The 19,293-nt window shown below is 48.4% G+C and overlaps 1 protein-coding gene across 1 annotated transcript; it reads left to right on the top strand.

The window, feature by feature from the left end:
• Window positions 1-2,416: 2,416 nt before the first annotated feature.
• LOC100594173 (cytochrome P450 2E1) lies at window positions 2,417-13,939 on the top strand. Its single transcript, XM_030804802.1, has 9 exons — window positions 2,417-2,620; window positions 3,430-3,589; window positions 6,519-6,668; window positions 7,026-7,186; window positions 7,561-7,737; window positions 8,627-8,768; window positions 11,884-12,071; window positions 12,571-12,712; window positions 13,601-13,939. Exons 1-9 carry the CDS (start codon window positions 2,444-2,446, stop codon window positions 13,783-13,785), a joined length of 1,482 nt encoding a protein of 493 aa, XP_030660662.1. The 5' UTR covers window positions 2,417-2,443; the 3' UTR covers window positions 13,786-13,939.
• The last annotated feature ends 5,354 nt before the right edge of the window (window positions 13,940-19,293 follow it).

Below are 19,293 nucleotides of genomic sequence, written 5' to 3'. Positions count from 1 at the left end.
TTTATGGTAATTTTATGGTACATTGTGAGACAGTGTTTTCTTCTAGCATCATACTAGTAGGTCTATGGAGAAAAATCACAGGATTGTCTCAATCAAAAAGAGATTTCATTAACCCAACTCTCATCCTGATAAACACTGTTAGTTATCTAGAGAAAGAAGAAAATTGTCCCAATACAGTCACCTCTTTGCCACACCCAACCAACAGCAGACGTGACGGAAGCCTGAAGAACACCCTGCCACAGGCACAGGCATAGGCAGAGGCACAGGCACAGGCACTCTGTCATCCTGATTATTTAACCTTGTCACAGGTGCAGTCACAGGCACTCTGTCATCCTGATTATTTAACCTGGCCACAGGCACAGGCACACACACATGCACTCTGTGGTCCTGATTATTTAACCTTGTCACAGGCACAGGCACAGGCACACACACTCTGTCATCCTGATTATTTAACCTTGTCCTAGAGTGTCCTGCCAATGGGACAGATGCAAAACAAATAAAAGCCCCGGCTTCTGAAAAGAAGTACACAGAAATGTCATTATTTTCAAACGATGTGTTCCAGTACATAAAATTTGATGTTGGTTGGGCATCTAACAGTATTATGGCCAGAGGACTCAGACCACAGCTGTATCCCTATGAGGTACAGACTTTCCAGGGCATGTGGGTCCCCCTGGGATGTGCACACTCAGGTAAGCTGCACAGACTAGGCTGTCCTCAGCCCAGGGGAGCCACAGGCCTGCTCTGCCTCTCCACCCTGATGCTTCCTGTTCTCACCCCACCAAAGCCAAGACTTCAGTTTCAGTCTGCGGGGAGCTGACTCTGCTGCTCTCAAGCACTAGAAGGAACCAGTAAGCAAGGAAACTTGTGGACCCCAATGGGTGTCTGTCCCGGCCAGGCCTGGCTGGGCCCACACAGGAGAACAGGATGCAGGGGTCTGGACAGCTGTTTGTGCCCAGGGAATTGTCCCTGCCACCTCACACTGGCCACTGGAAAGGAAAGACAGGAGGAGGGGGCGTGCTAACCCACCCATGAGCCAGTCGAATCTACATTGTCAGTTCTCACCTCCAGGGGTGCAAAAAACCAGAGGGAAGCAAAGGCCCCTGAAGCTTCTGCCAGAGGCCAATGCCCCTTCTTGGTTCAGGAGAGGTGCAGTGTTAGGTGCAGCACAACCAATGACTTGCTTATGTGGCTAATAAATTGTCAAAAGAAAAACTGGGTTAGAATGCAATATATAGTATGTAGTCTCATTTTTGTATAAATACAAGTATAGAGTGGCATAACTCAAAATCCGCAAGTGATTTGGTTGGATTATAAATGACTTTTATTTTCTTCATTTCTCATCATATTTTCTATTATACATAAAGATTCATTGTTTATATAAAAGTACAAAATTGCAACCTATGAATTAAGAACTTCTATATATTGCCAGTTAGAAGACAGAATGAAAAACATTCTCTTCATTCTAACCACACACACAAAGAAGCTCCACAAAATACCTATGGACTACCTTCAGAGAAGGTGGAAGAGGGCCTGTATGAAGAAAATAATTAATACATGAAAGAAGAAGCTAGTCAATGTGGAGCTCCACTGTGTCCCGGGATCAACAAAGACAAGATGTCTTTAAAATCGTCTTCCAAATTTACCTTAATGTAAAACAAATCCAATAAAACTCTAATGTAATTTTTTAAGAATTTAAATTTGGAATAATTCCAAAGAACAATATTTCTTAATTTTCTACAGCCAGAATATATACCTTTAAAAAAAATGAAAACAGAGATTAACTTTCTCAGAATTGGTTGACTCTTTCTTTCCTTTTATTTTTCTTCCATGGAATTTTCCAGTTAACTTGAGAAAGTGGAATCGAATTCCGATGTTGAATTTTCCTTCTGGCCCCATTCATGTGGCAGGTGGTGATTCAGGTACTACTGGGGGCTGCTCAGACAAACCTCCTCATCAGACATCAAGAGGCTGTCGCACCAGGAGGGCCAGTACCCTGTCTAGAGGTGGTTGGCATGTGGTTGGTGTTGTATTACATAAACCCTACTCCAAACAAATTCCTGGCAGTGTGGCTGGAGTTCCCCTTTGTCTAACCAGTGGCAAAGGGCAGGACGGTACCTCACCCCGCGTTCTTAACTGTGGGTTGGCAACATGTCCCTGGATGTGTTTGCTGGCACAGTGACAGGTGCTAGCAACCAGGGTGTTGACACAGCCCAACTCCATCCTCACCAGGTCACTGGCCGGAACCCCTGGGGGCCACCATTGCGGGAATCAGCCTTTGAAACGATGGCCAACAGCAGCTAATAAACAACCAGCAATTTGGGCTAGATGAGAAGCAAGAAGGCATTGGTTGGTGGGCCACCCTCCTTCTCAAAACACATGATAAAAAGCCCTGCGTGTCCACAGGATTGTCCTCCCAGGCTGGCAGCGGGACCCCAGCGGCACCATGTCTGCCCTCGGAGTCACCGTGGCCCTGCTGGTGTGGGTGGCCTTCCTCCTGCTGGTGTCCATGTGGAGGCAGGTGCACAGCAGCTGGAATCTGCCCCCAGGCCCTTTCCCACTTCCCATCATCGGGAACCTCTTCCAGTTGGAATTGAAGAATATTCCCAAGTCCTTCACCCGGGTAAGAGAAATAGTGTTGATTTTAGGGAGAATAACTCAGGAATTGTATCCGGTATGTGTGTATTCAACTCATTTGCAGACAGATTGTGGTTGTTCGATACCAGCCTGTTGTGAATTAACTGAATTGATAGCATCCTGGAGTCACACTCAAAATGTGTCCTTGTGGTACAGCTGGAGCCCGGAGCCTGCGTGCCAGGCCCCGGAGGCCCCCGCCGGTGCCTTGTCCTGGGGCTGATGATGGGGAGGCCGGCGAGGCCGGGCTGCTGCGACGCCAGGATAACCGGGCTGGCGGCCAGATGCGCACCCGCCGGGCGTCAGCCTGTGTTTGCCAAAGCACGAGTTGAAACGTGAAGTGTTGGGCCAGCCCGTGTGGCACCAATACCTGCCGCCTACGACTGTTGTGAACACTGAATGGGCCGACAAATCTAAACGTTAAATGAACTGATAACGCCGTCAGCACGGAGGAGGCGCTGGGTGTTCGCGCTCTGGAGCGTGCGCTCTGCGGGGCGCAGGACGGGGTGGTTGGTGGGCGCGCCTGAGGGAAGGGACGTGAGGAGCCGGAGTCCGCGGAGTTGCCCGAGTCCAGGCGGGTGGGGAGCAGAGCAGCTGGAGCCCCCCGAGCGCCCTGCAGACGCAGCAGCCTCTTGTGGGGAGGGTCTCCCCCACCTCGGGCTGTACAAAGACAGCCTTGCGGCACATCCCACTGGGTTCTCTAGAGCAACAGCAATACCCGCCCGGCAGGGGTGTGGCTCAGAGCCCGCCCCTCCTCGCCGCGCCGCGGGCCTGACTTCCAGCCTCGGGTCTCCGCAGCTGGCCCAGCGCTTCGGGCCGGTGTTCACGCTGTACGTGGGCTCGCAGCGCATGGTGGTGTTGCACGGCTACAAGGCGGTGAAGGAAGCGCTGCTGGACCACAAGGACGAGTTCTCGGGCAGAGGCGACCTCCCCGCGTTCCATGCGCACAAGGACAGGGGTGAGTCCGCGTCCCTGGCACGGGGCGGGCGGCGCATAACACGCCCCGGGACAGTTACGGGCGGTAGCCACGTCGGCGATGGCCAAATACTAAACTAACAGTAATATTACAGTAACGGCACCCTAAGGATGATACCAGGATTAGGGCGATGGCGCCCGCGCGTTGCCTGCGGCCCGAGGCGCACTGACTCGCCCAGGAATCCGGCCTCTCGGCGACGGTGCGGGCGAGTTTACGGGGATGGGCGGGGCTGCTTCTGAGCAGGAGTCGCCGCCCCCCACCCCCACCGTTCCGCCTCTGGGCCCGCAGGCCCTTCCTGGGAGCGCTTTCCCCTCCTGTTCAACCGCCTGGGGACAGGTGGCTCCACCGAGGTCCCCTCACCCACGCTGAGGCGTCGCAAGCTGCGGACACTGCTCGCTTCAGGGCTTTGCTCAGCTGCAGCTGGTGACTTCCAGAGAGGGAGCCTCTGATGTCCCGCTGGGGTGGATGTCCTGAGACCGGGAAGGGGGAAGAGACCCACTGAAATCCCATCTCCCAGCCTCACCTCGCCGTCTCCTCCACGCTTCCTGTCTCCAGAGCCCCGAGTTCAGCATAACCAGAAAGCGGCCTGTTCCCTCTCTAGGGAGAGGAGGGTTGGGGTCTGGAGGTCTGGCTCGTCTTTATCTGCGCATTCTCCCAGCCTCCTGGCTTCAGACCCCAGCAAGGCGGCGGCTGCCGGCCGGCTCCCCCTTCCTGCTTGCAGACCTGGCCTGCTGCTGCTTTCTCCTTCCTCCGTCCCTGCCCTGCGGTTTCAAAGTAGACTAGAAATAACACAGTGTCCCACGTGGAAGCCTCTACGTCTTCCTGGGTCAACTTTGATGACGAGGCTCCAGAAAACCTTTGCAATATGCCGTGTGGAATTTTTAAATCGGTGAGCTCGTGCTCTTGCCCTATCGTACACTTCTGAACATTGTGAACATTGAATAGGCCAACAAATCTAAAAATTAAATGAACTGATAAAGAACGCCGTCAGCACAGAGCAGACGCTGGTGTTCGCGCTCTTGAGCGTGCGCTCTGCGGGGCGCGGGCTGGTGGCGGGCGGGGGTCGCCGGCTCCAGCTCAGCCTCCCGCGCCAGAACCGCGTCCAGAACCTTGTCTCCGGAAGCGGGCAACGGGGTGGTTGTATCACAGTTAGTGGCGTTTGGTTTTCCTTCTTCTGCATTGTGGGTTTTACTTCTCTGGGGTTGCCAAAAACAAAACTAACCATCTCAGTTCTTGTCGTTAACACAGGAGAAGCATTACTGGAGGAGGCTCTGGGGGTCTGTGGTTGAGGAGCTCAGTTCTGGTTCCGGGGAGCCCTTTTCTGCCACCCACGGGTCCAAGGCACAGTCGGAGGCAGCAGGGAGGGGAGCGGAATTCACATCAACACAGATGGGGCTCAAGGGGACTTTGCTGCCTCTGCCTGGAGGCTCTAAAGTTTCATTTTCATGTGACCCACAGGGCGCAGACCGGCGGAAATTAGCCGAGCCCTGGGCATGGGCTGCACCTGGCCCTTGAGGGACAATGGTAGAAATATCCCCTTATTAGCACAATACCGAGCACAGGCTGTGTGATAATGTGTCAAGGGAACTGCGGGCATCCTTTTAGAAAAAGTTCATAAAACGGAGAAAATTTGGTTCCCAAGCGAGATTTTTAACCTGTTGAACTCTGTCTAAATGGGTCATCTCGGGATGCCCTCCACTCAACATGACCATGTCTGCCCCTCTGTCCCACCTGTCTCCTCAGCCCTTCCTCCCCTCCTTTCAGGATGAAATGAAACCCTCAGTCCAGCTGCACCCCTGCCCCACCCACCTCATCTCATGTGCCCCCCGCCCCTCTCAGGCCGGACGGCCTTGCTTCTGGAACACACGAGCGCAGCTTCACCAGGCACTTTCTGAGCACCCTGCAGGCGCCTCCCAGGAGTGGTCAGTGGTCAATCAGCTAATGAAGCTGCATAGGACATGACCCTTGTTTACCACAGACTGCCCAGAGCTGGCAGGATGTCTTATATGCAGGAAGTACCAAAAATGTATTTATTGAGGAAGTGATGATGGATAAGAGGAAGACAGAGAGCGAGGGAGAGAGGGGCTAGGGGCCCCTGAGGTGTAAAGGGGGTGTGGCTGGGAGTGTGCAGGGGAACAGGGATCATTTCAAGGTTCCTATCTGGGAGAAAATAAAAAGATTTATAGTTAGTCGAGATAAGGGTGGGAATATGTGAACATTTTTAAAGAATAAAAAGTTTAGCTTTAGATTTGTTGATTCCAAAGGTGTTCATACTCCCAGGAGGATCCATCAGGCAACTCTTGGGAGGAGAGACAGGGCAGGGTCAGGTCTTGACTGCTCAGAAGGGCGCAGAAGGGACAGTTCTTGGTTTTCCCAGCTCTGATGCTTTGCACAGTCAGGGACTTGTGTGACCTGTCAGATTTTAGTGAAGAAACTTGCTGTGGAGTCGGAAAGCTGCAAGTTGAGGTGTGTGTGGTATGAGGGTTAACAATCTGTGAGAGCAGAATGAATGGCTTCTCAAGAATGTTGCCGATAGACAGAAGAGAGGTGGGAGGTGTTCTTGGAGTGGCCATATGTGGTTTTATGTAGCATGGGGAAGACTCAGCAGAAAGGAAAAAGAAAGAAGGTAAATTGACAGCATGAAGAAGAGCACCCAGGAGAGGCTACGTGTGATGAAGAAACCACAGTGCAGACTGTGAGGACCTCAGAAAGGCTCCTCCCCAGAACCTGACCAGTGGCCAGTGCTGGCAGCTCCCAGGCTGGGACATCCCTCTGTCTCTCTGTCCCTCTGCCCCCTCTGTCACTTCTTTACACACCTGTAAATCCTGCCCTGCTCTCCAAGGCCCTCTGTAGCCCATTTCTCCCCAAAATGGGTATTTAGAATAACCTTCTGCTGGCCCCTCTGCCTTAGGAATCATTTTTAATAATGGACCTACCTGGAAGGACATCCGGCGGTTTTCCCTGACCACCCTCCGGAACTATGGGATGGGGAAACAGGGCAACGAGAGCCGGATCCAGAGGGAGGCCCACTTCCTGCTGGAAGCACTCAGGAAGACCCAAGGTGTGTAGACCAGCAGCGCGGGGAGCCCTGGCTGGGACTCCTAGACTGCATCTGAACCACAGGGACCTACGGACAAGGAGAGGGTCTCGTGAGTCCCCAGATACTGCATTTTACAACTCTAGTTTCCAGCTACACAGTTCAGGGAGCAAGGGTGGCCATTAAACATGTGACTTGTATCCTAAATACTGTCGAAAAGCAAAGGAAACTCAAACAGGTTCAGACATTCACTATCTTTCGTAAATTGGCAGTTTTCAGGGCACCTTCTCACAGGCCTTGGTGAACCTCAGCGGGTGACTGAGCAGGTGGAGGAGTCTCCTTGCCCCCATCTTCTGATTGCCCCGACTGCCTGTTTTCTAGGCCAGCCTTTTGACCCCACCTTCCTCATCGGCTGCGCGCCCTGCAACGTCATAGCCGACATCCTCTTCCGCAAGCATTTTGACTACAATGATGAGAAGTTTCTAAGGCTGATGTATTTGTTTAATGAGAACTTCTACCTACTCAGCACTCCCTGGCTCCAGGTGAAGCCACTTTCCTCTTTCATCAGTCATCAACTGTAGAGTTGACATTAGATAAAGGAGGAAAATTCAGGTTATATGTGATAGACAGGACTGCAAAAGCCAAAGAACATAGCTTTGAGGGGTGTTTGACTAGACAGCCCAAATATTCCCCCCAGAGACGTCAGGATGTGTATCGACCTGTGTGTGCACATTTGCCGTGCAGAGTGTGCACTGCTGAGGAGAATGGTGCCCAAGAAGGACACTGTTGACCCAAAATATTCCAAATAAACAATGATTACAGCCACAAATTCAGGTTCGGAGAAAGTTGTTGGTCCAACACACACAATTATGTTGCATCCAGAAGAAAGCAGTAAAATATTTTTTTCCCTCTCTAGCTTTTCAATAATTTTCCCAGCTTTCTACACTACTTGCCTGGAAGCCATAGAAAAGTCATAAAAAATGTGGCTGAAGTAAAAGAGTATGTGTCTGAAAGGGTGAAGGAACACCATCAATCTCTAGACCCCAACTGTCCCCGGGACCTCACCGACTGCCTGCTCGTGGAAATGGAGAAGGTAGGCTCGGCCCTCCCATGATGTGGGCTCTCCGGGGTGGGCAGGGAATGCACTATTTCAGATTTACAGTGTGACCTGCACTCGCTGGTGTCCAGACCTCCCACCGCAGCATGCTCTGAGTTTCGTACACACACTCTTGGCTTCAGCATGACCACTGGACGCAAGTCAGCCTGCCTGGCTGCCAAGCTGGCCTGGGGCTTTGGGGTCGCATGGGCGGGACGCTTAGCTCTCTCCAGGCCCTGCTGCTCAACCCTTTCTAGTCTGCAGACTTTGAGAATTGCATTTTGTGTGAGGAGAAGCCCTCAGTCTTCCTTGTGGGCATGTACTCCCCAACTGTGCGCAGCTGCAGGACTTCCAGGCCTCCCCAGCTTCACCCACCTGCAGGCGCTCAGGATCCTGATCCCCTGCCCCCTTCCCAGCTTGGTGAAGCTTCTTGTATCCTTGTCTTGTCCTTTCCTATGGCTTGTGGCTCAAGAACAAATGTGGAGCTCACACTGATTTCCCAGGGGCTGTCTGAGCGTCTTCTCCACCAGTTTGGCCCCTCGTGGCAGCAGACACTAGCCCTACAGCAGGAGGGGTTAGCAGGAGCCGTTTAGCTCCTGCCTGAGCTATGACCAAGGTCAGGGGGATCTCACCTCTCCCAGGATGGCCCTCATGCTGTGGAGGGAGACAGAGCCCTGGCCTGCCCTCAGCAGATTTCCTGGGAGCCTCAGTTTCCCTGGCTGTGAGGTGGAGATGACCCTGTCTGTCACAGCTCCAAGTCACAGTTCCACTGGGAGAGCCTCTTGGACACTGTCTCCTGTGTCCCTGTGGAGCTGGGAGGTGGCTGGTTCTGTGCTGAAAGGAGACAAGCAGCCCCTTCTCCTCCTGTCTGTCTCTGGCATCACAGGAAAAGCACAGTGCAGAGCCCTTGTACACAATGGACGGTATCACCGTGACTGTGGCCGACCTGTTCTTTGCGGGGACAGAGACCACCAGCACAACTCTGAGATATGGGCTCCTGATTCTCATGAAATACCCTGAGATCGAAGGTAGACAAGTGACTGGAGGGACACCGTGCGTGCGGCTGCGTCTCCCTGGATGGCCAGCCTTGCACATTTTAGGCTGCAGCTTTCTGTTTGAAGCTGCTTGTTAGCCCTCATGGTGATGTGGTGAGATGGCTGGATGCACTGCTCTGAGGGGAGATGTTATGGTCTGTGCAGGACCCCTGGTACTCTTGCACACTGGTTGGTCCATACCCCACTAAGAGGCCCCTGGTTGCAGAAAAGAACATCCCAACACCAGGGTGGAGAGAGGTGGCAGGGTCTGATTCTGCCCCATAAATAACCTCTTTATGACAGAGAAGATAATGTCCCAGTTCCCCCGAGTACGACCTGGTCTTCTAGGCAGAGCAGGTGGGGAGGTTGGAGCTGGAAGGGAGGGTCCTTGCTGGGGCGTCTTCCTCAAATGCGGACGTGAGGAGGGAAGTCCAGGAAGAAGCAGCTAAGCTGCCCTGGCCCCTCGTCATTCCTTCCACAGGGCTCCTCCCAGCAGCACCTGGGGCAGTAGGGACTCTGTGCCTGGAGGAGGTGTGAAGGGTCTGGGTCTAGGTGGGCAGAGGGTCGTGCCCTGAGAAACACCCATCTGGGCCAAGTAGAGGTGATGTGAGGGCACTCGCATGCAAACAGGCCAGTCAGGGCTGGCTCCAAGTAAAGGGGAGGAAAGGGAGCTGCAGCCTGGCTGGAGAGTGCCGGGGGGCCCAGAGCTCCTGCCTCTCGCTGGGCTGGATACAGGGCTGGGCAGCCTCTGCCTGAGGCAGTTCACAGCCTGAGTGATGTGTGTCGCCCTCCTCATGAAGCTGCTGCTAATGGTCACTTGTGGTCTTAAGGCTTGTCAGTTCCTTAAAGTAGGTATTATAGGCTATGAAGTTATTTCCCCCAAGAAAGTCGACATGTGATGGATCCAGGGTCAGACCCTGGGCTTTTCTTGTTCTTTCCTTCTTCCTTTCTTCCTCTTCTTCCTTTTTCTTTTTTCTTTCTTTTTTTTTTTTTTTTGAGGGGACAGGGTCTCACTCTTTTGCCCAGGCTGGAGTGCAGTGATGCAATCATGGCTCACTGTAGCTTCTACCTATTGGGCTCAAGCAATCCTCCCACCTCAGCCTCCCAAGTAACTGGGCCACAGGTGCGCACCACCACACCCAGCTGATTAAAAATTTAAAAAAAAATTATTTTGGCTGGGCATGGTGGCTCATGCCTGTAATCCTGGCTCTTTGGGAGGCTGAGGCAGGCGATCAGAAGGTCAGGAGTTCGAGACCTTCCTGGCCTACATGATGAAACCCTGTCTCTCCTAAAATACAAAACAGTAGCCAGGTGTGGTGGCATGCGCCTGTAGTCACAGCTACTCAGGAGGCTGAGGCAGGAGAATCGCTTGAACCCCAGAGGCACAGGGTGCAGTGATCCGAGATTGCACCCCACTGCACTCCAGCCTGGCAACAGAGCAAGAATCAGTCTAAAAAAAAAAAATTGGTAGAGACAAGTTGTTACTATGTTTCGTAGGCTGGTCTTGAACTCCTGGGCTCAAGTCATCCTCCTGCCTTGGCCTCCCAAAGTGCTGGGGTTACAGGTGTGGCCACCATGCCCCATCCCTGGCCTTTGCTTTTTCAATCACATGGAAATGTGAAGGGTGAAGGAGCCAAAAGTTTAGGGAAGGAATCATTTTATGGATCTGCAGTGATTATAAGAGAACTTTTGACTACTCTGCACTAGGGGAACCATGGACTCAAAAAATGTTTTAAAGTATTATTTATGAGGAGGTTCCAATATAGACAAAAGGAAAATAAATATGATTGACATGTATATATCCATTGCCAAATTTAACGTTTATTGACATTTTGCGATACTTACATCAGAGCTCTTAAAAGGAAAATGTGTTACAGAGCCAGCCAAAGTCCACCTCCTCACGTCTCCCCACCTCTCTCACCAGAAATGGCTCCAGAATTGCTGTGTGGTTTTGCACTTTTAATAGTTGTTAATTATCGGCACAATATTCATATTATTGCTGTATGTGTTTAATCTTTTACCTGGGTGCTGTACATAACATTTTGCAGCTTGGTTTTTTCACTCAACATATGATGATGTTCCATGGGAAACTCCAAACACGGGAAGGCTAGGCAACTTGCTCAAGGCAGCTGTTACCTCTGTCAGAAAGACAGAGACTTTCAGACTTCAAGAAGTAGACCCTGCATGTCTGATTCTGTTCTGTAAACCCCCTTCATACTCAGAAGCACGCAATAAACAAGCCTGGGGTAATTATCAATGCAAAGAGTACCCTCCCAGAAGAAATTTCCAAAACACTTTCATTATTCTCTGCTCTTGACATGAAGAGAACTGAATAAGCCATCATCAACTAAGATAATGGATGCCAAAACATCCTGTAAATAACCTCATAGAGCTTAGCTCTCACTAAGTTTTTGGAGCATTTTCTAGTAATTCAGAGGACGTAGGGAAACTTAAGCACTGCTTAGGATGCTCCATAAACATCTTCTGCGTGGGGAGGGGAGTGGATGGATGGCTGGATGGGTGGGTGGATGGATGGATGGATAGATGGATGGATGGATGGTTGGATGGATGGTTGCATGGATGGATGGATGGGTCAATGGATGTGTGGATGGATGGATGGGTGGGTGGATGGGTGGATGGCTGGATGTATAGATGGATGGATGGGTGGATGCTTGGATGGATGAGTGGGTGGGTGGATGCTTGGGTGGGTGGATGGAGGGATGGCTGGGTGGATGGGTGGTGGGTGGATGGGTGGGTGGGTGGGTGGATGGTGGTTGGGTGGATGGATGGATGGGAGGGTGGATAAATGGGTGGATGGGTGGATGGTTGGATGGGTGGGCCGGTGGATGGATGGGTGGTTGTATGGATGGGTGGGTGGGTGGATGGGAGGGTGGGTGGCTGGCTGGCTTGGGTGGGTGGATGGATGGGTGGGTGGATGGATGGAGGATGGATGGATGGATGGATGGAGGGGTGTATAGATGGAGGGGTGGATGGATGTGTAGGTGGGCAGTTGGATAAAAGCATGATTGAATAGATGGGTGGATGATGGGTGGATGTCCAACTGGCCGGGAACCAATCCTTGAAATTTGTCCCATTCATATCTTGGCAGAGAAGCTCCATGAAGAAATTGACAGGGTGATTGGGCCAAGCCGAATCCCTGCCGCCAAGGATAGGCAAGAGATGCCCTACATGGATGCTGTGGTGCATGAGATTCAGCGGTTCATCACCCTCGTGCCCTCCAACCTACCCCATGAAGCAACCCGAGACACCATTTTCAGAGGATACCTCATCCCCAAGGTCAGGCGTGAGCCTGCAGCACACAGCATGAACACCATCCTATCAGCTAATCACCTTCCTGCCAGGGAGCAGGATGGGGGCCCCAAGACCCTTCCCTTTGGCAGGGGTCACTGAGTGGAGGGGCTGGGCCCACTCCCACCCTGTGGGGTACTGCATCTCCAGGAGTGCTCACATTGGCCTGGTGACCAGAGAGGTGGAGGAAATCTGGAAAAGAGCCTCAGCAGATAGTGCCTGGGACTGTAGTGAACTCTAATGCCAGGAACAAACTATCACAACCAGCCCTGGGGTTAATCCTGTGAGAAGATTAGGGCTTTCATCTCCACTTAGACCTGACCCCTGACTGCGTTCTATCTAATCCTTCACTAAGCAACTCCTTCAACTGGAAATATACTATCCTATATAGCATAATATTCAAAACAACATTCTTCACTGGGGGTTTCCAGATGAAAGCCCACATTTTGTTAACATGACTCACTGAGACAGTCTTTGTTTCTTCTAGGGCACAGTCATAGTGCCAACTCTGGACTCTGTTTTGTATGACAACCAAGAATTTCCTGATCCAGAAAAGTTTAAGCCAGAACACTTCCTGAATGAAAATGGGAAGTTCAAGTACAGTGACTATTTCAAGCCATTTTCCACAGGTGAGAAAGATCAGAGGCAGTACCTTCCCTCGAGGAGCAGCCCACACTCCTCATCTCCACTCCACATGTGCTCTGCCCTGGTCCCAGGCACCCACTGAGACCCCAAACCTCACTGTGTGCCCTGTTTCTATTGACAACATGACCCAAATGTGCTCTCCCCTGTTCAGAGAAGTTACATAACATCTTTTGGCAGCAATCCTGGGAATGAAGTGTTGTAGGTGCTGGACATTTTAGGCCAAAGACATTTTAGGCCTAGACATTTTAGGCCAAAGACTAGACATTTTACATCATTCATTGCTAAATTCTGTTTCTATTTTAACAAGACTTAGTGAAAAGCTCTCAAAGCCGTATTACCCCAATTCTCCCTAATTTTAAACCAGAGCTACTAAACAAAACCTAACCTTTGGTTACCTAGAATCATCACAGGAAGCATCAAAGCCTTCCTGGGATGTGACTCAGTGATTCTCTTTGAGGCACTTGTCCTCCTTCCCAGAGCCTCATCTTAGGGATTGTTGTGGGAAGATCATACAACCAACTCCATACTTTTACAGGGCACTACTTCCCTCATGTAGGCATCACTGGTGAGCACTGGGGGTGCCTTCTTTACTGGGCAGACATGGTCTTCCCAACTTAACACCGGTTTTTGCAGTTGAGCTCTGGATAATTGAGGTTGTATGAAGGCTGCTCCCCGAATTAGTCAGTGTTGCTGGTATTCTTCCACTCAAGTACATTTTGTGCTTCTTTTAATAGGCAGAGAGGCGTGAGTCCTGCCTTGTGATGGCCGTTTGCCCACAGCCTCCTCCTCCCCACTTCCCCTAGTCTCACTGTTAACAGTGTCGTGTCTCTGAAACTCCCTCAGTGTCTCATCAACACCATTGTTACTTCTAGGAAAACGAGTGTGTGCTGGAGAAGGCCTGGCTCGCATGGAGTTGTTTCTATTGTTGTGTGCCATTTTGCAGCATTTTAATTTGAAGCCCCTCATTGACCCAAAGGATATCGACCTCAGCCCTACACATATCGGGTTTGGCTGTATCCCACCACGTTACAAACTCTGTGTCATTCCCCGCTCATGAGTTTGTGGAGGATAACCTGAATCCTCCACTTTCAAACAAGTTTTCGAATTGTTTGAGGTCAGGATTTCTCAAACTGATTCCTTTCTTTGCATATGAGTATTTGAAAATAAATATTTTCCCAGAATATAAATAAATCATCACATGATTATTTTAACTATACATTAAGTCATGGAATATCTTAATTGTTCAAGTGATTCTCACAGAGAGAGGTTTTTTTTTTTTTTTTTTGAGAGTTTTTCTCTTGTTGACCAGGATGGAGTGCAGTGGCGTGATCTTGGCTCACTGCAACTTCTGTGTCCTGGGTTCAAGTGATTCTCCTGCCTCAGCCTACCGAATAGCTGGGATTACAGGCACCTGCCACCATGCCAGCTAATTTTCTGTATTTTTAGTAGAGACAGGGTTTCACCATGTTGGTCAGGCTAGTCTTGAACCCCTGACCTCAGGTGATCCACCTACCTTGGCCTCCCAAAGTGCTGGGATTACAGGCATGAGCCACCGTGCCCAGCCAGAGAGAGGTTTTAAATATATGTTTACTTTAATATTGTTATAACATAACTTTCATATTATTGAAAAGCTTTTCCATCTAGGATCACATCACTTCAGTGTCAGAAACATATTGAGGTGGGGAATTTGTATTAGGTTTCTCTAAAGGGACAGAAACAATAGGATAGATGTATATACGAAAGGGAGTTTATTAGGAGAATTGACTCACACGATCATAAGGTGAAGTCCCACAATAGGCCGTCTGCAAGCTGAGGAGCAGGGAAGCCAGTCTGAGTCCCAAAACCCTAACAGAAATCCTTTCCTAACGTCAGGATGTGTATCGACCTGTGTGTGCACATTTGCCGTGCAGAGTGTGCACTGCTGAGGAGAATGGTGCCCAAGAAGGACACTGTTGACCCAAAATATTCCAAATAAACAATGATTACAGCCACAAATTCAGGTTTGGAGAAAGTTGTTGGACAACTCACTTTATGGGACAAGTTAATAAGATTTTGCAAACCCAATTGCACTATCATCCTCACTATTCTGGAAAGGTTGAATGGACTAATGGTATCTTGAAGCTAAAATTAGTTAAACTAACAGAGTCAAGTGTTTTATCTTGGTCAAAAGTTTTTACCACTAGCCTTAATGGTAATTAGATTAACCCCTATGGGAAAACACAAACTAACCCCTTATGAAATAATTACTGGAGTGTCTATTCCTTTGATAATACAATGTTGTGTATTCCCTGTACTTGTTAGCTCTGATGTGACTCAACAATGCAAGGCTTTGATGCATTTTGCAAATGTACATTTCCACCAGTTGAAGTAGGCTTTCTATGAACCACCAATTGATAATGTTCAGATCTTCCATCACATAGAACCTAAAGATTAGGTCTTTTGGAGATGACACTAGAGAGAAACTGCCCTTGAGTCTCACTGAAAAAAACCATACCAGGGTCTTCTTACTACTCAACACTGCAGCAAAGCTTCAGGGTCTTGAGCCTTGGGTTCATGTCTCTGAACTAAAGAGAGCTCCCTTGGATTCTTGGACTTGTCAACCTATAGGTGACTTAAAATTGAGAATATCCAAGGGAAATCTTTTTTAGAAACAGATGGCATCGCAAAGTAGACAGCTTTCCCAAGACGGTGCACAGAGACTTCATTTGACTCTTTTTCATTGACTAAGATTTGTTTTTGTTTTGCATTAATGTAAAGATGTTCAAACTTCCCCTTTTGTTAGGAACTTTCACTACTCAAACCAAACATCCTCTAAGGTCTACTGTGCAGAGTATAGCCACTTTCACTAACTGAAGCAATTGCTGACTATGTCATCTATTTATATGGGAAGAATCAAAAGTAATATTAGAATCTCATCCCATACACATTTGGGTGAGCAATTCAGGAAGCTGACTTTATCAAAACGTTTGGTATCCTTCCCTTGGCAGATTTGTTGATTTTTTTTCAAAGTATAAATATTATCATTCTGTGTTTGTTTCTTGATTGTGAAAACATTTGGAGAGAACTGATTATTATAATCAGAGCTAGAAAGATTATAAAATAATGTTGCTTCTGCTATTTGAAGGGGTGGCCTGCCCCTCCACACTTGTGGGCATTTCTCATCGGGTGGAATGAGACACTTAAGAAAGAGACACAGAGACAAAGTATAGAGAAAGAAAAGTGGGCCCAGGGAAGCAGTGCTCAGCATACGGAGGACCCGCGCCGGCACCGGTCTCTGAGTTCCCTTAGTATTTATTGATCATTTATCGGGCATTTGTCGGAGAGGGGGATGTGGCAGGACAATAGGGTAATAGTGGAGAAAAGGTCAGCAGGAAAACATGAACAAATGTCTCTGCATCATAAACAAGGTAAAGAAAAAAGTGCTGTGCTTTTGATGTGCATATACATAAACATCCCCATGCCTTAAAGAGCAGTATTACTGCCAGCATGTCCCACCTCCAGCCCTAAGGCGGTTTTCCCCTATCTCAGTAGATGGAATATACAATTGGGCTTTACACCGAGACATTCCATTGCCCAGGGACGAGCAGGAGACAGATGCCTTCCTCTTATCTCAACTGCAAAGCGGCCTTCCCTCATCTCTTAATAATCCTCCTCAGCACAGACACTTTATGGGTGTCAGGCTGGGGGACGGTCAGGTCTTTCCCTTCCCATGACGCCATATTTCAGACTATCACATGGGGAGAGACCTTGGACAATACCTGGCTTTCCTAGGCAGAGGTCCCTGCGGCCTTCTGCGGTGTATTGTGTCTCTGGGTACTTGAGATTAGGGAGTGGTGATGACAAGCATTCTTCCTTCAAGCATTTGTTTAACAAAGCACATCCTGCATAGCCCTTAATCCATTTAACCCTGAGTTGACACAGCACATGTTTCAGGGAGCACAGCGTTGGTGGTAGGGTTACACATTAACAGCATCTCAAGGCAGAAGAATTTTTCTTAGTACAGAACAAAATGGAGTCTCTTATGTCTACTTCTTTCAACATAGACACAGTAACAGTCTGATCTCTCTTTCTTTTCCCCACACTATTGTATTTTATTTTTTATTTTTTAAATTTTTTCATCTCCATAGGTTCTTGGGGAATAGGTGGTAGGTATTTGGCTACATAAGTAAGTTCTTTAGAGGTGATTAAAAAAAAAACTTGCTCATGCATGTTTATAGCAGCACATTCACAATTGCAAAAATGTGGAACCAACCCAAATGCCCATGATTTGACGAGTGGATAAAGAAACTCTAGTATATACATATGATGGACTACTACTCAGCCATAAAAAATAATGAGTTAATGGCTTTCACAGCAACCTGGATGGTATTGGAGACTATTATTCTAAGCGAAGTAACTCAGGAATGGAAAATCAAACATCGTATGTTCTCACTCATGAGTAGGAGCTAAGCTATGAGAATGCAAAGGCATAAGAGTAGACTTTGAGGACACACAATGGACTTTGGGAACTCACGGGAAAGGGTGGGAAGGGGGTGAGGGCTAAAAGACTGTAAATTGAGTTCAGTGTGTACTGCTCAGGAGATGCGTGTACCAAAAATCTCACAAATCACCACTAAAGATTGGTTGATATTTATGATCAACTAGTTTGACATTGGGAAGAAGCCAACATATGAAAAAAAGATCAGCATCACTGATCATTAGAGAAATGCAAATCAAAACCACAATGAGATACCATCTCATGCCAGTCAGAATGGCGATTATTAAAAAGTCAAGAAACAACAGATGCTGATGAGGCTGCAGAGAGATAGGAACACTTTTTTTTTTTTTTTTGAGATGGAGTTTTGCTGTTGTTACCCAGGCTGGAGTGCAGTGGTGCAATCTCAGTTCACTGCAACCTCCACCTCCCAGGTTGAAGCGATTCTTCTGCCTCAGCCTCCCTAGTTGCTGGGATTACAGGTATGCGCCACCAAGCCCGACTAATTTTTGTATTGTTTTCTAGTAGAGACAGGGTTTCACTATGTTGGTCAGGCTGGTCTCGAACTCCTGACCTCAGGTGATCCACCCACCTCGGCCTCCCAAAGTGCTGGGATTACAGGCATGAGCCACCACACCCAGCCAAGGAACACTTTTCTACTGTTGGTGGGAATGTAAATTAGTCCAACCACTGTGGAAACTCCTTAAAGACCTAGAATCAGAAATACCATTTGACCCAGCAATCCCATTACTCGGTATATACCCAAAGGAATATAAATCATTCTATTATGAAGATACATGCATGTGTATGTTCATTGCAAGACTATTCACAATAGCAAAGACACGGAATCAACCCAGATGACCATCAATGACAGTCTGGATAAAGAAAATGTGGTACATATATACCATGGAATACCATGCAGCCATAAATAGAAATGAGATCATGTCCTTTGCAGAGGCATGGATGGAGCTGGAAGCCATTATCCTCAGCAAACTAATGCAGGAACAGAAAACCGTATATTCTCACTCAGAAATGGGAGCTGAACAATGAGAACACATAGACACATGGAAGGGAACAACACACTCTGGGGCCTATGGGGGGGTGACACGGTGGGAGGGAGAGCATCAGGAAAAATAGCTAATGCATGCTGGGCTTAATACTTAGGTGATGGTTTGATAGGTACAGCAAACCACCGTGGCACACGTTTACCTAAATCACAAACCTGCACATCCTGCACACATACCCTGGAACTTAAAAAAAAAAAAAAAAAAGAATATCCTTAATATTTGACCTTAATTGAAAATGCCACATATCTTTAGTAAAAAAAAAATTAAAAAAGAGAAATATTCAGGAAGGACTTAGGGATGGTGAAAGTTAAGCTTACGTGGGTCCTATTGCAGATGGTCAGCTACCTGGTCCATGGGACATTCTACGGTTAATGGATCTGGCCTCTAGCCCTTATGGGATGGGGACAGGAACAAAATGTTATAAAGATAGGAGACATTATTAAAGGTCCTCATTTATAAACAGTCTTTATATACATAGAGATGAAACATATCCCACTTTAAATATAGGAAAGGGTGATGGGAAGGTTTTTCACGTTGGTATAAGGTGTGAGTCTACAAAAAACCCTTCAATTAAGAGAGTAAGGTTTGTGGCAAGACAGAGACCTATTTAGGGATCCATTACTGAATTGAAATTTGAAAAGGGATTGTTCTAGGAGACCACTATGCCTCTTTGTTAAATCAGCTATCTTGGGCCTATCAGGGAAATTAAAGTTTTACTGAATGCCTCTTTCAAGAGTCCAGCGTTGTGTATCCTGACAAGTGAAATTGTTACTACAGTGCTTTGGTTATTATCAGTAGTGACTCCAACTCCAGAAGGAATAATGAATAAGGATATATCTGTATACACATTTGCTTGCAGACAATGCTTCTGCCATTACTACTACTGGTGGACTTACAGAATGCCTTTTCCACAACCATGGTATTACAACACAGCATTGCTGCTGATCAAGGAACTCTCTTCACAGCAAAGGAAGCACTCAGTGGGTCCACGCTCATGGAATTAACTTGTCTTACCATGTTCCCC

Source organism: Nomascus leucogenys, chromosome 3 (assembly GCF_006542625.1).
Source record: "Nomascus leucogenys isolate Asia chromosome 3, Asia_NLE_v1, whole genome shotgun sequence".
Classification (NCBI taxonomy): Eukaryota; Metazoa; Chordata; class Mammalia; order Primates; family Hylobatidae; genus Nomascus; species Nomascus leucogenys.
Note: the sequence above shows the minus strand (reverse complement) of the source record. Positions and strands in the feature narration are given on the sequence as shown.

Bases quoted from the DNA above. Each gene is read 5' to 3' on its own strand.
- LOC100594173 (XM_030804802.1), top strand. From the start codon at position 2,444: ATGTCTGCCCTCGGAGTCACCGTGGCCCTGCTGGTGTGGGTGGCCTTC. The intron at 6,669-7,025 runs GTGTGTAGACCA...CCTGTTTTCTAG, and splicing joins AGCACTCAGGAAGACCCAAG to GCCAGCCTTTTGACCCCACC. The intron at 7,187-7,560 runs GTGAAGCCACTT...TTCCCTCTCTAG, and splicing joins TCAGCACTCCCTGGCTCCAG to CTTTTCAATAATTTTCCCAG.